We start from the raw sequence: 15,755 nt of genomic DNA, 5'->3' as shown, positions 1-15,755 counted from the left end.
ACCCCTCTCTCCCCTGAAGGTCCTAATTAACAAACAACTCAAATCCCCTCTGGGTGGAGCTGCTTTACCATCTCAGCTCAGCTGTTGTATCAAAGTGGTTCAAATGAGCCTTCCCCAGACAGGTGTGCCCACAGCCGTGGGGCAGACTTGGAGGGGAGATGGGCCCTCCGGAGTGGGAACTGGGGAGCATCTTTCAGCCCTACTTGAGCCACAGAGTTTGCAGCTTTCTTAAATGCCCGCTGTGCGCACAGCCCACCTCTCTCTCCAGGACCGAGGTCTGGGGGCCAGAGGGGCGGCTCCCCACTCCCTGCAGGTGACGCCCTGGACCAGGAGGGCTCCTGTTTCTTGATTTTGAGTAGCAAGCCTGGCAGTAGTGGAGGAGGCATCCTCAGGGTCTCTCCTGGGGCTGCCTTTACCTGCTGGTACCCAGTGCACCAGTACAACCAGTAACCAAGGCCCCTGGAAGTTCTCAACAGGGGTCCCCTATAGTGTAACAGATCCGGCCCTGGAGCCCCTGGCCCTCCAGGAAACTGTATCTGAATGCCCTGTGGGGGATGCGGGTCCCAGCCACATGCACCCCCTGCCCCTGGAAATGCTCCTCCTCAGGACAAGATCGAAGCCTGAGTCGGCACAGGTCCCCCCCTCAGACCTGCTGCTGCTTCCTCACGCGGAGATGCCATACTCGACATAGCATCAAGTGGGGAAGTGTCACGAGGCTGAGAGGCACCCCGGTTACCAACTGGCAGTTTCACCCAAATACACACCCGCGGCAGAGAAAACAAAGAGCAGCAGAAGGACAGTCCAGAGCGCAGACAGATTGGGCCCCGGTGCCGGCTCCCTCCAGCCTGCTGATAAAGCCCCTCTCCCGACCCTGACCCTTTCACGCTGACACGGCGGCGTCCACGAGCACCCCCAGGGAGCCGTGGGGCTTCCCCCTTACTGAAACAGGGCCAGCCCGCGAGGTGCCCCTCCCTGCACTTGTCCTTTTAAGCCAAAAAGTCTCAGGCCTGGCAGGCAGTTAAGAAGGAGGGTCTCTTCTCAAGGGTGCCCCCCTCTGCTTGCTGAAATGGAGGCAAAAGATGCCACTTCCTCAGGCGGTACTGGCGTGGCACAGACACGCCCCGGCCAGGGAGCAGGACTTGGTCCGGGCCCGTCTCCAGGTCTCCCTGCCCCCCCCACAACCTGCCAGGCTCCGGTGAGTGGCCGCCCCGTGTGCTCTGGTGCCTCCCTCTCGTGTGCCCCCACCCCGCCCCCGGCACGGCAAAGCGTTTGCTCACTGCCAGCGCACCTGCCGTCAGATGCTCTGCTGTGGTTTGGGTGTGTCCCGCCCCCTCCTCGGGGCGTTGTGAGCGGACCTGTGATGGTTTTCTCTGTTGCTGCCGTTTCAGAGGCCCAGAGGTCATGAGCACCGTCTCAGGTACGCGGAGCACGACGGTCACCTTCACGGTTCGCCCTGGGACCTCCCAGCCCATCACCCTGCAGAGCCGGCCCCCAGACTATGAGAGCAGGACCTCAGGACCAAGACGTGCCCCCAGCCCCGTGGTCTCGCCCACAGAGCTGAACAAAGAGATCCTGCCTGCGTCCCCGTCAGCTGTCGCCGCCGCTCCCCCTCCCCCTCCCACCCTCTCGGATGTCTTCGGCCTCCCAAGCCAGCCCCCTCCCGGGGACCTGTTTGGCTTGAACCCAGCGGGACGCAGCAGGTCGCCATCCCCCTCCATACTGCAACAGCCAATCTCCAATAAGCCTTTTACAACTAAACCTGTCCACCTGTGGACTAAACCAGACGTGGCGGACTGGCTGGAAAGCCTCAACTTGGGTGAGCATAAAGAGGCCTTCATGGACAACGAAATCGACGGCAGCCACCTGCCAAACCTCCAGAAAGAAGACCTCATAGATCTGGGCGTGACTCGAGTCGGGCACAGAATGAACATAGAAAGGGCTTTGAAACAGCTGCTGGACAGATAAGGGTGGCTGCGCTTTACCCTTACAGACTCCTTGTTATAACTAGAGATGGGCTTGCACTGAGGTGTTTGGATGGTGAGCGCCAGCCCCGTCCCGCGGGCTGGTCTCCTGCTACCCAGAGAAATGCTGTGTGTCCCTGGCGTGGCTGAGCAGAGGCCTTCAACCCCCCCCCCCCCCCGCAGCTCTCTGTGTGGGCTCCTTGGGCTGTTTCTGTCAAAGACGGGACCAGGGGAGGGAGAGCTTGTAAGGTGGAAAGATGCGCGGCTTGCCTCCTGCACGCAGGCGACCTGACCTCACGGGCCCAGGAGATGCCCGCCGCCGCGCGCGCCCCTTGCTCCTGCAGGCAGACACCACTGCACTCTAGACACATACCTCCCGCGGCCTCCTCTGCCGTCCGGCAGCTCCGCCTGGGCCCGGGCGCAAGGCCTTCCTCAGCCTGCGGCCCCTCGAGGGCACTCAAGCCCACGTGCTCCTTTCTTTCCCGGACTTGGCTCGCAGAGAGACGCCCGCGGATGTGTGTAGCCGGTGCCCCTTTGGAAGGTAGAGAAACTTTCTTCCCGTGGATCCTTTACCCTGTCTCCTCCGACGTGCACCCGTGGTTCTCTGGCCATGAGGTTCCTGGCAGTGGTGGGTTGTCCGAATGGGATCGTGCCCAGCTTTGCTTAGCTTTCTTTCTTTCTTTCTGAAAATCTGTTAGCATAATTCCAAAGTGGCCAAACAGATGTCACATGGAGTTAGTCAAAGCACAAAGTCACGATTCCGAGGAGGAGGGAGACCTGGCCGTGGGAAGCAGCCGGCGTGCAGCTGCTGTGCCCAGAGTATCCGCAGGAGGGGAGCCGCTCCCCAGGAGCCGGGGAAGGGGCTTCTCTGCCTTTCGGCATTTTTTAAAATCGAAAGCGTGTTGAATTCTGCAAAGATCAGAGCAGGCGAGCAACCAGTTCGACACGCAGGATGCCACAGGGCTCACGGTGGGCGTGCGCCGCGGCCACCCCCAGTTCTGAGCCCGGCCAAGGGGAAGAATCGCGGCTGAGACAGCCCCTTTGTCCCCCCCGAGGCCAAGGAAGAGGGGACTTAGGGGCTTCTCCCCTTTTCCTCGGAGCGTCCAGGAATCCCACCAGCTTGTCTTAATAGTACAGCAGGTTTTTTGAAAACGCGGCGGGTATGGCGCATAGACAGAAGCCAGGGTGAGGGTGCAGTGCAGACGAAGGGAGGGCAGAGCAGGGGGGTCTCGTGGGCAGCCAGTCTGGCCTCTGGCGAGGCTTGCTTGGGCCCCGCCGCATTCCTTCCCCTGGAGCCCCTCCCCTGTCACAGTACCTCTAATTTCCAAGGGAGGTCACCACCGGCACACGAGCCACAGGACACCCAGTCAGGGGTCAGCATGCTCTCCCACGTGTGGAAGAAACTCGAATGTCAGGTGTTTGGCTTTTATTATGATTTCAGAACTAGCCTAGCCCATCTCTAATTATAAAAACATGATTTTTTGTTCCTTTTTTTCTTTATGCTCACAATCCAGTGTCTGATTAGGTCTGGAACAGCTCTAGAATGAATACGTAAAATTTAGCGATTTAAAATCTCTTTCTTTACTGCAAGTTTAAATAGTTGTACAGATAGTTTATAAGCACAATATTTTAAGAAAAAAAAAAGTGGCTGGTCTACTAGGCAGCCTTTGTGCCACTTCAGTGCTAGAAAGTTAAAGAAAAAAAAACTTTTGTGATTTAATAATACTATTTCTGTGGAATAATTATAAAAGTATGACCTTTTTAAATCAACCTTATTTGGATGCATCTGAACCAGCAGAGCTGTGTTATATTTTCTATCTTTGCTAGAACTTCGTCATCGAAGGACAATTATTTCTTCAGAAGTGGTTGTAATTCACAATGCAGCAGTTTCTCCAAAAACAAACACACTCACCACACACACCATCTTTCCAGCCACACGCCCCTGAATTGGAAACTGAGTTTTGGACCTTCTGTTCCAAAACCTTCTGCAGGTCCATCTTTGTATCTGAATGATCCATTCCAACTTGAAATCAATTGAATATTAAGGCGCTTTACTTCCGTATACTTTCAATTTTTCCATCATGAGATGAACAGATCTTACCCTAGAGAAATTTCAAGCCAAGATACTACAGGTGGCCTGCTGAGGCTGCCCGATAGATCAGAAAATGTAAAATGGTGGTTTGGCCATTATCTGTCTTCCATTTGGTGATACTGCAAAATCCAGTAAGTACACCACCTCACCGTGGCTCTTTTCTCCTTTGCCTACTGTTGGTATTACCTCTCTGCTCGGTGCCAGGCAAAATGCTAGACAGACAGGACGAGAGTAAAGGAGGCCGCGGGTAGACAGTAACCAACGGCAACTCAGGGGCGTTGGGGTTACTGAACTTTGGTAACCAGAAGGTGAGAGCTGGCTGCTACTCCCTTTCTTAAAGAGACTTCAAGTCACGTGCAACTGACCGGAAGCAAGCAGACTGAGACACAAAAGAGCTGATGACATTGGTTGTTTCACACTGTCTTACTGTAGAAAAGTAACAGGACCCATCAGAACCTGCCCTGACCGACAAAATAAACACATTGCCAAGATGAATCAGTCTCTAGCTCTATTCGCCAGGTTTGCAACAGAAAGCAATAGTTCCTCATTTAAACCACCGCCCACTGTTCTCCCCCTTGGGACATGTCAGGACCAGGCCCTACCCTATGCCCCTCTTTAATGGTGAAACAGATGTTAAACTGCTCATATAAAGATCATGTTAATACTATTCCAGGTTTTAAAAAGATCCACTTTTGTTATATACTGTAATTTAAATAAATTGCATTTACATGCCTAGTTTCTGTAATATTGTGTATACAAAACCAAAATTGCTCAAGATGTAAATTATGTATACCTGCCAAGATACCTTCTCCAGGGTGTCTGTGCACATTTTAAGTAAATCCATATAATATAAAAATGACTCAATGTGACTGTTGATTTGCTGAACTTTACATATCACAAAGTGAATTATTTGTGGTACTTTAGTTAATAAAACGGTGATTTTTTTTTTTCCTGAGTTACTGAACAAGCAAGCATTACCCAGGGTGATCTGGCAATGACTTTTTGCGTGTGGGCCACAAATATTGATTTTTTTCCCATTAACAAATTTTTTGTTTGTTTTTTTTAGAAATTAATACTTTTCACACTATAGTTTGTGTAACATGTGTTCGCATTATCTATGTTTCTGTTACTTTTGTGCTTTTATTCTTTTTAGACCTTATTAAAAACAAAAAGGAAAAACAAGCTCCTGTAATTTGCACTTTCTCCCAATCCTTAAATCTCTTGTATGGCAACCAAAATTACTGTTAAAAAAAATAATAAATATACTATTGCACTAAGGTTGTGGTTCTGATTGCAAACAGTGAAAACTCTGAATCAAACAAAAAGTTGCCAAGCTTACAATCCAGCCACTTGACCTCTGTGAAGCTGACCAATCTTCCTCAAAGAGTGAAGATTCTCCTTTCGGTGAGCTAATCTGCCCTGGTTCCACTTCCTTAAAGCTTTCTCAGTGTATGGGTGGAAACGAGTATTCTTTCAGAACTGGGAAAGCGTCACGGCGGGCGGACGTCTGCGAACGCTGGCGCTCCTGTTTGGGATGGAAGCAGAGGGGCCCGGAGGGCGAGCCTGATGCAAGCCTTCCCCCCGAGGGCACAGGCTCCCGCGCACCCGTGGCGGCGGCGGCGGCGGCGGCGGCGGTCTTCCTGCCGTGGCGTCTGCACAACCAGCCAGGCAGCCCCACCGGCTGACACAGAGCCACAACGTTTCGGTGAACGAGGCAAGAGAATGCGTCTTCTGGCCAAGAACTGAGCCCGGAAGACACGGGCTATCCCTTCTGCTGGAGGGAAGCATATTTTCAACTTCAATACTGAACCTCTTCCGCCTCACAGCAGTGAAAAGTCACTGTCTTTAGTTCCTGAACAGTTCCTTCTGTTCTGGCACATTCTCCTCTTGAACGGCAGCCACTCTGTTTCTATGTTCCTGAAAACGTCTCAGCCTTGTACCTTTTGTAGTTTACCCTCCCTGAAGTCCCCCTGCTCCACCATCCAATGGTTCTTCCCAGACCCTAGCCACCACCCCCATCTTCACTGTCCAGTGGTTTCTTCCAGACCACTTCTTCCTGATGAATGTATCTGTTTGTCTTGTTAAGAAAAAAACAGACATTGGAAGACTTTTTCTTTTATCTGTACTTTATTTGATGCATTTTAATAACCAGTGAACTGGAATGTCTTCTGTATCTGTAGATATCCACGTACACACGCAAGTAGGTGACAATTCCACAGTGGCTGGGTGACCACAGCAGCTGCATGCATACGGGCCTGCCCGTGCTTTGTGGGGAAGCGGGTAGTTTCCAGGCTTGTTTCTCAGACTTCAGCAGATCTGATCACTTCAATTTATAATCCACGCTGTATCAGTGGTTTTGTTTCTTTATTGTTCCTGTAACATGTTTCTACATTTCACAGTCTTTACTGTGTTATGTTTAAAATTACAACAGTCACTGTCCATTGCTTCTACTCTGGAACTCTTTGTTTATAGCAATTCTGAAACTTTAATATGAGCCTTCAAATAAATACAGAAACAAAACAAAAAGGAAAAAAAAGTAAAGTGTGTGCCTTGGGTGTTTTGAACCTGATCTGCATAAAACCATATTGTACTCAAATGCTGTATATTTAATGAAAGGGTAAATATACCTTCACTGTATTAATGTAGCTGATAAAATAGTTATAGTGCCTTGGTTTCTGAACTGAGAAGCCCATATCAATGCACAACGAAAAGTAAAAAACAGTTCGAGAAATGAAATGTTGAGAAGACCTAGACATGATTCTGGAGCCTTCCTCATCAAAAGACTGTGGGATATACACAGTCATTTAAGTTAAAAAATAAAAAGAAAATTGAAATAAGATTGTGTTATCAATTAATTTTCCATTAAAAGTGCTCTCTACTATATCACTTTCAGTATTCTCATTTAGTTGAAATACAAAACATGGTTGAGAACTTCCAGGGAAAAGAAAATGACATTTTTACCAAGAGTCCTGGGCTTTCAGACCTACTTCCCCGTGTGTTGTGTCGCCCCCCAGTGGTACTTGTTGGTAATGCTTATGCAAGTCAGCAGTACCCATCCATCATCTTCCACGTTTTGTGAAAAATAAACAAAATGTTTGTTTTTGGTGATTGAGGCCACTCATCACAAAAGAATTACTTCCATTTTTCGTAAGCTATAGGTGTGGCAACACACAGTCTGTTTGTTTTTTAAAAGAAAGACGATGTGAGAAGTACATCCGTCTAGTTCTCAAGGCCGTCGTCTGCATTCGCTCCAAGTTAAGATGTTACCCTGCCCCTGCACAGCCTTCGCCACCGTGCAAGCTGGGTGTGAGGTGCAGGAAGAACGGCCGCCCTGCCTGGGGCTAGATTAATCACAGCAACAGTGAGGCCCGCGCGGCAGTGCCGCCCATCTTCTGGGGCCCCTCGGCAAGTGGGCCGGACCCTTCCGGAGGCAGGGCAGACGCCACATGCTGTGTCCACAGCACACCTCTGGCTTCTTCCGCCAGGTGCCTGTGCCTCTTCACCTCCCAAGACTATCAGTGGTGCTGCTGTTCACCGGGCCAAAGGCAACCAGATACCCAGGCTTTTTCATTTCAGTCAACAAACGTAGCCACCATGGGAGAACCTGAACGGGGTGGCTGGGGAGACACGACCCAGTTTCCCAGGGGGCGCTACTGCACACGCTGCTGTGGCCTCTGCTGGAGGTATGTACCAGCCCAAGAGCCAAAGGGGTGAGCCACCGACCACGGCTGCTGGGCAAGACAGACGGGCAGGCCAGCCCTGGGCCCTGCGTGAGATGGGGGCACCGGAAACAGCCAGGTGAGCAGGACTGAGGTCAGAGACATCTGATCACTTGCCTGCATCTGGCGGCCGGCCCACCTGTTCTGATGCTCCAACACCTCAAGCCATCCTGCCACTGCCCACTCAGAGTCTTCCTTGCCAAGGAACTTAAACGGAATTAGATGTGTTCTTCAAACCCCAGAACACAGAGAGCAGGAAGGGAACACAGCCCTTAAAGCTCCAGAGAAGAGACCACAGCACAAGGCAGAAATCCATTATTTCTGTGCACAGTCCCGAGAGGGAGTACAGGCTGGAAACAATAGTAAATCTCTCCGCGCCAGGCACCATTCAGAGCACTGCACCTCGAGTGTCTAACAGAGCTGTGAGGCAGGAACAAACAGCCCCATTTTACAGATAAGGAGACAAAGTCCTGCCAAGGTCCACAGCGATTGCAGGACCAGGACGTGCTGTAGAGCTTCCACAGCTACACCCACTTGCAGGGAAGAGCCCCGAGGGGTGCTGCTTGTGTCAGGATCCACCACTGGTGACAAGGACACAACACTCTGCCCCCCTCCAAATGCATGCGCGAAGAGCCAGGGGCCCAGGAGGCTGGGCAAGCTGGGGGCTCCTCCCAGCTGAAACCCCTCAGGGTTGCGAAAAAGGGAGATTTAATTCAGAGGCAACCCGATACCTCACTTCCCTTGGCTAGAATCAGGGAGACTGGACTTCAGGATCCCAGGCTTTCACAGAGCAAAGACATGATATTTGTAAAATGACCCCCGGCTTTGAGCCACGTGACATGTGGCATCTGCTTTTATTCCCATCAGAATTCCCACTCAAAGCTGATTATCTGGGCTTCCCTGGTGGCGCAGTGGTTGCGAGTCCGCCTGCCGATGCAGGGACACGGGTTCGTGCCCCAGTCCGGGAGGATCCCACATGCCGCAGAGTGGCTGGGCCCGTGAGCCATGGCCGCTGAGCCTACGCGTCCGGAGCCTGTGCTCCGCAGCGGGAGAGGCCACGACAGTGAGAGGCCCGCGTACCACACACACACACAAAAAAGCTGATTATCTCCTTTACCGACAAGGAAACAAGAGGCTCAGAGAGCGCAGATGCCACCTCCCGTGGGGCACCGCAGCTGGAGACTGTGAGTTCTACCGAGGGAGCGGCCCCGGCCCATCCTCCCATTAAACTCCTCCTGCCCTGGCCCTGAGCTACCCCAATTCCTCCCAGCGCGCTCCTCTGTGGCCTAAGTCAGTCCAAGCCCGTCTCTGTTGCCTGCAGCTGCAGCTTCCTGGCTGACACAGCGCCTGACGCCAATGCCAGTGTGTTTTCTCCCACACCCTGCAGCCTCCTTCTGCAGTGAGAACTGGAGCAGCCCCCTCCTCTCCCTTCACTACCCCCCTCAGTGGCAGAGACAAAGGCCAATTGAAAAGGAGTCACCGAGCTGCACAATGGGTTTGAAAAGGAGTCTAACAGGCCCACACAGCTTTGAAGTTTCACATAAAGCCAAAGGCAGGGAGCAGCGGCTTCCTGCCTTGGCCTTGGAGCCTGCCATCTGGGCAAGCTAAAAATAAAGGCTCCTTTTTCAAGCAAGAGTTTATAAATGTGACCACAAAGGCCCTGATGAAGACATCAAGGCCCTGGAGAAAACCACATGGCCTGAAACCTTTAGCACCCCACAGGCTCGCCAGGAAAGCCTAGCTCTCCCTCTCCCACACAGGCACCAGTGACCAGCTTTTTCTGGCAGCGACCAGGAGAACGAAGTGGAGAGTGTGGGGGCTCTTTATGGTGGCAGGGAAGGAGACCATAAAAGGAGAAGACTGGGTATAACACAAAGTACAGGCCGCTGTGGATTCACAGCGGCAACACAGAAACAGAAACGGCCACGCCGCTCCCAAGCCTGCCATCCAGCCGCGCGCCCCCAGCGTCCCAGTGACCTGGGCCCCCCCGCCTCTCCAAGCCTTTCCTCCTTGCTCACCTTTTGCTCCAGCTGCATTCCCACCTTTGGGCCTCCTCTGTGCCTGACCCTGGAATGTTCTTCCCCCTCTCTGCGTGGCCGGGACCACCAGATTTCGAGTAGAATCGCCCCGATCACGCGCTCACATCTCTCCATTTTCTCTTTTCATGGCGCTCATGACTACCTCAGATTGGCTTATTAATTTGCTTATTGATTATCTGCCCCTCACAAACACACACACACACACTTCTGGAAGATAAGTCCCACGAAGACAGGAGCTCTGCCTACCTCACGCCCTGCTGTTTCCCTGGCAAAGGCAATGTCTGCACAGGCCTTCTTCCAGAGGCCCCTAGTTGCCGCGCAAGCCTCGGGCCCACCGCAGCCATCCTGCAGCCACTCCGGCTCCGGAAGCTTCCATCTGGTCCTCAGAGACCTGGTAAAGACAGAGACTTCCCTAGTGCCTCCAGGGACTCCTCCCAAGCGCTGCCTGCCCCTGTACTGACCCTTCTTTTTTTTTTTTTTTTTTTTTGGCGGTACGCGGGCCTCTCACTGTTGTGGCCTCTCCTGTTGCGGAGCACAGGCTGCGGACGCGCAGACTCAGTGGCCATGGCTCACGGGCCTAGCCGCTCCGCAGCATGTGGGATCTTCCCAGACTGGGGCACGAACCCATGTCCCCTGCATCGGCAGGCGGACTCTCAACCACTGCGCCACTAGGAAAGCCCTGACCCTTCTTGACCCCTGGCCCAGAAGGTTACTGGGAATCCTCCCCCTGGCCCATCCATGTTTCTGCAGCCCGCGTCCTAACCGCCTGCAGCTCCGCCACCCCGAGAAACCAGGCACCTCCTCTATCTAGAGCTATATGCCTCCCAGGTCCTGCCCCAGTAGCGCCTGCTGGGGCAGAAATCAGAGCCGTTCCCAGGTGGAGGGGGTGGAAGCTTCTCCCCAGGGAGGCGGTGGGTCACCAGGTGGGGAGCGAGGCACTTCCCAAATCCCTCACCAGCGGCTAAGCAGACGGCGCTGGGCCGATGCCCGGGCTCAATCGCCTCCTGCCCTCTCCCTCTCCCGCCACGGGCCTGTCACACAGGATGGGCCGCACCAGGCAGGTGGAAAGCACCAGCACCATGGGGGAACTCGGGGGATGGCTGGGGGGGAACAGAATCCCTCAGGGCCGGGGCTGGGAGTGCAGTGACTCTCCCAGAACCGGGGGTGTGGCTAACTTACCTCAATTCCCAGCTTCTGGAAGAAGGCGCCCGTTCTGCCGTCCGCTGGCGGAGAGCTGCTCCGCGGACCACAAAGGCGCCCGGGGTTGGAGGGGCCTGTGCCCCAGGTAGCCCCGGGAGCCGCTGCCAGGCTCCGGGTGGAAATGGGCCGGAAAACGGAGTGCAGAGGGGTCACAGGGACCGGCCCGGCATCGAGGGGCTTCGTGCGCCATCTCGTCGGCCTCCTCCACCCCGCCCGCCCTGGGCACGGCCTATGTCGGAACTGCCTCCAGCCTGGGACGTCTGTGCCACCTCAGCCGCCGTCCCCAGGGCCTGCACCAGTGCCGCAAGGCCCCGGCGGACCCAGCGGAGCCAGTGGGTCCAGCAGGCCCGCAGCCTGGCCTCCAGGCCCATCGCTCCTGCCTTGCGCGGGCGCTTGAGCAGAGTGCAGAGAACGCTGGGCCCGCGGGACACGTGCCTCTTGTGAACCAATCACGACTGGCAAAAAAAGGACCGCGGGGCACGTGCCCCCGTGAACCAATCACGACTGGCCAATAAAGGAGAGCGGGGCTCGTGCCCCATGGGGACCAATCATGACCGGCAAAGAAGCGTGAATCCATGATTAGCCCACCTGAAGTAGGCCGGGCAGCTTCTGACCAATCCGGAGACCAGGAGGCGGGCCATGGACGAGGCGGCCCCGCCCACCCGGAACCTCGGCTCTGGAGACAGGGGCTTCTTGGCCTTCCTAGGCGCAGCGGGGCCTGGCAGCTCCAAGTGCTCTCCAGGAGCCAGCCCTGGGGGAAGCAGGGAGAGCCGCTGCGGAGAAAACCGAGAGCTCCACCCTGGCTACCTTTCCTCGGCGAGGTCTATGTTCCCCCGCCCCCACGCCCACTCTCAGCTGCCAGGCCAGGGAGACTCCTGTGTCGTGGGGCTCAGACAGCCGTGCGACCCCCGCTTTTCCATTGGGAGAAGCACACTGTTGAGGGTCATTGTCTTAATAGATTTGTCGTTTTGAGTTTCAGGGCCTCACAACCACAGTGGGTGTATATGGAGAAAGAATTACTGCAGTCCTGCCGCCAGACCTTTAGCACCCAGGCGAACATATCCCCTTCCCTCTCTTCAACGCCCATCCCCTTACCTTTCTCCAATCACGATGCACTTGCACTATATTGCTTTCCCTTCCCCCAAGCCTTGTTACAGGGTTGCAGTGTCCCCAGCTCTTCGTGGTAATAGCGGTGAGATATTCTTCCCTGAAGAATAAACTTACCCGTAACCCTCCAGCTGTGCAGCGTCGGGGTACAGCTGAAGTGCCACAGTGTCCTATTTGGCTGTGTGGCACTGAGTGCATGCCCCCCCACTCTCCCAGGGGCCGTGGCCCTGCAGTTTGCAGAGCCTGCATGGGGACACCTCTGAGGGCAGCCCATCCGGCCACACCGAACACCCAGAGGCCGCCTCCATCCTCCTGAGCAGAGGGGCCAGTGGTTTTGCCCTGGGTGACCCCCCAAACCATGGTTTACTCTCCAGGGTGGGACCTCCTCATCTGGGAACCAGCCGCCCGGTTCCTACCTGCACCAACCACCAATGAACCAAGCAACCTCTGGGCTTCTCAGTGTTTCCATCTGAAATATGGGCTGACAATCCCTGCGGCCCCAGGACCTTCGTGGGGGCAGATGAGGTCCTGCATGGGAAATTCTTTGGCAATGCAAAAGGGAATAACCACACAAAGGCTGAAATATTTATTTAACCAGGAGGTAAAAATACATGTGGTATAAAACTCAAATCAGGAAAAGGCATGTCTCCCTGCCCCACTGGGCTCCCCAGACTTGGCACCCCACCCCAAAGCCTATTAAAGATTCCTTGTGATTCTTTCCTGGCCGGGTGCATACATCTGCAAGCATATGCGTATGAATCATTAAAAAACCCCAAATATATCTCACTCTACACACTGCTGGGTACTAGTCTTGCTCTTTTTAAAATTATTATTGGACACACCAAAAGGATGGGGAAAAAGGAGGACCCAGGTCCCCACCCAAATGGAGACACCAAACACCACAGGTAGCTGTGGTGTTTGGTGTCCAAGCCCCTTGCACCCTCCCTCCAGAGTCTACCTCCTTTCCTCCCACCCAGAGGTAACCACTGCCCTGAGCTTGGCGTTTATCATTTCTATGGATGTTTATATGTTTATTGCTTGTGTATGTGTCCATAAACAATATGTAGTATTATTGTGCACATTTTAAAGCCTTATGTAATTGGTCTCTACTTCATGCATGATAAACCCGTAGTCCTTATAAAGAAAGATTTATTCATTCACCACGCAGTTGTGTCTGCTGCCATCATCAGTGATAGTATCCTGATTATTGGCATTCATGAACTCTGCAGCTGTTCCAATATGACTTTTGAGATTCATCTAAGATGACAGATGCATCTCTAAATCATTTGTGGTCACAGTTGAGTAGTATTTTATTATATGCACATATCAAAATTTATTTATCCATTCATTTGTTGATCCATCTTATAGAGTAGTTCCCTTTTTTTGCTATAAAAACAATGCTTTTCGGGCTTCCCTGGTAGCACAGTGGTTAAGAATCCGCCTGCCAATGCAGGGGAGCCCTGGTCTGGGACGATCCCACATGCCGCGGAGCAACTAAGCCCATGCGCCGCAACTACTGAGCCTGCGCTCTAGAGCCTTCGAGCCACAGCTGCTGAAGCCCGTGCGCCTAGAGCCCGTGCTCCGCAACAATAGAAGCCACTGCAATGAGAAGCCCTCACACCGCAACAAAGAGTAGCCCCTGCTCGCCACAACAAGAGAAAGCCTGCATGCAGCAACGAAGACCCAGTGCAGCCAAAGATAAATAAATTAAATTAAAAATTTAAAAAAAATCTTCATCACCCCAAAAGGAAACCCCATGCCTGTTAGCAGTCACTCCCCACTCCTCGTCGTCCCCAAGCCCCCAGCAATCACTAGTCTGCTCTCTATGGATTTATTGAGGCTGTCTTTTATCTCTACGTCACCAATTCTTATGCAAAAAGGCAAGAATATATAGTCAGTCAGCCTTCCATATTCATGGGTTCTGTATCCTCAGATTCAACCAGCCACAGATTGAAAGTATGTGGGGGGAAAAGTTCCAGAAAGTTCCAAAATGCAAAGCTTGAATTTTCCATGCACCTAGCAACTATCTTCATAGTATTGACATTGTATTAGGTATTATATGTAATCTACAGAGATTTAAAGTATATGGGAGAATGTGCATGGATTATTTGCAAATACTACGCCACTTTACATAAGGGACTGGGGCATCCACAGATTTTGGTGTCCGTGGGGGTCCCGGAAGCACCCTCCCCCCTCCCCGGGATACTGCGGGACAACTATAGTGGGAAACAAATCACTGCTTTGCTCAGAGAGGGCAACCAAGCTGTATGGAGTTCTTGGCACCATCTAGTGGTCAGTTTGAGGAAATGTCTTGCTAAACCTCCTCCCCTTCTCTATTCCAGCCACGCCCCTTACAGGATCCTGCCCAAGCTTGCCCTTTCCAGCTTCTTCCAACAGTCCTTAATCTCCTTTAGGCAAAATCTCCACCAAATACCACACAACCTCTTCCCCCACCCAGAAATGAGGACTAGACAAACAAGTGATGTCAGTATCTCTCTTTGCCAGTGGGAAGATTTTCACAAACGCCGCTGCCACCCTCTCCTTGAGGCAATGTCCCCTTACGGACCCAAGCTCTACTCACGTCCTCTGTTCCAGCAGCACACCTTGCTGGACCTAAAGCCTCATCTCCTGCCGCATGTGCCTGGCAACCCCCCTAAGGGCCTAGGTGCAGGTACTGACGCATCGATGCCCTCATGGTAATCGGGATGTCAGGGCTAGCTTTCTGTTCTGTGTGCCTGCTCCCTTGTCTGTTTCACCCCTCAAGATGTTCTTTACCTTCTTACAGGCTGGACTCTGCATTAACAAGATGCTTGTTAAAATTTATCTAACACTCTTGGTATTTTATGGCAAGAAGGTTTTCATAATGTCCAGTCCCAAATATTTCCAGAATTGAAAGTCCTTGTTTGAATTTCCCATGAGCTTGTAGAGAATCATTTGTGTATTTTTAAGAAAGGAAGCAAACAAAGGAGAAAAGGAAGAAAAAAGGGAGCCATTCACTGGAAGTAAAATTAAACACAAGCAACAACAAAAAAATATGTTTTCACTTACTAGATTGTCAGAGATTTAAAATTTTTACAATACTCATATTTGGCAAAAATACGAAGAAACACGCTCTCTTATGTAAGCTACAGCAAACCTATTTACAGGGAAATTTCCTCCTCATTGACCCAGTGAATCAACTGGGAATTGTGTTTGCACTTACAACGGATACTGAAAATAACAATGGTTTAAATAGAATAAAAGCTTTATCAAGTTAAAACACACACACACACACACAGACACCTGAGCTGTGAGTTGAGTTTCACTCAGGTTCTTACTGAACTGAACCTGAACTGGAGACCACCTCTCAGATAGCTCTGACGATCTGCTCTGAGGGGAAGGGGGAGGGGCCAGTCTGTATATGGCCAGCTATGGAACATGCACAGCCAAGCATACCTCTCAATAAAAGGTCACTGTTGGGACTTCCCTGGAGGTCCAGTGGTTAGGACCCAGAACTTTCACTGCCAGGGGCCCAGGTTTGATCCCTGGTCGGGGAACTAAGATCCCTCACGCCACGTGGTGCAGCCAAAAAACATTTTTTAAATAAAAATAAAAAAACAGAAGGTCACTGGTAGTCACGAGCAACAGGTATCCATCT

General features: G+C 52.4%; 1 protein-coding gene across 8 annotated transcripts in view; it reads left to right on the top strand.

The window, feature by feature from the left end:
• The window catches only part of SHANK2 (SH3 and multiple ankyrin repeat domains 2), a 546,752-nt gene extending 540,129 nt beyond the window's left edge, over positions 1-6,623 (top strand). For all 8 annotated transcript variants that reach the window (XM_081238599.1, XM_081238604.1, XM_081238603.1 and 5 more), the window contains one exon: positions 1,389-6,623. In XM_081238599.1, coding sequence (XP_081094725.1) covers positions 1,389-1,965 — 577 coding nt within the window. In that variant the 3' untranslated portion in view covers positions 1,966-6,623. The remainder of the gene's footprint in view (positions 1-1,388) is intronic.
• Positions 6,624-15,755: the final 9,132 nt, after the last annotated feature.

The sequence above is a fragment of the Mesoplodon bidens genome (assembly GCF_964165515.1).
Source record: "Mesoplodon bidens genome assembly, chromosome: 7".
In the NCBI taxonomy this organism is placed as follows: Eukaryota; Metazoa; Chordata; class Mammalia; order Artiodactyla; family Ziphiidae; genus Mesoplodon; species Mesoplodon bidens.
Note: the sequence above shows the minus strand (reverse complement) of the source record. Positions and strands in the feature narration are given on the sequence as shown.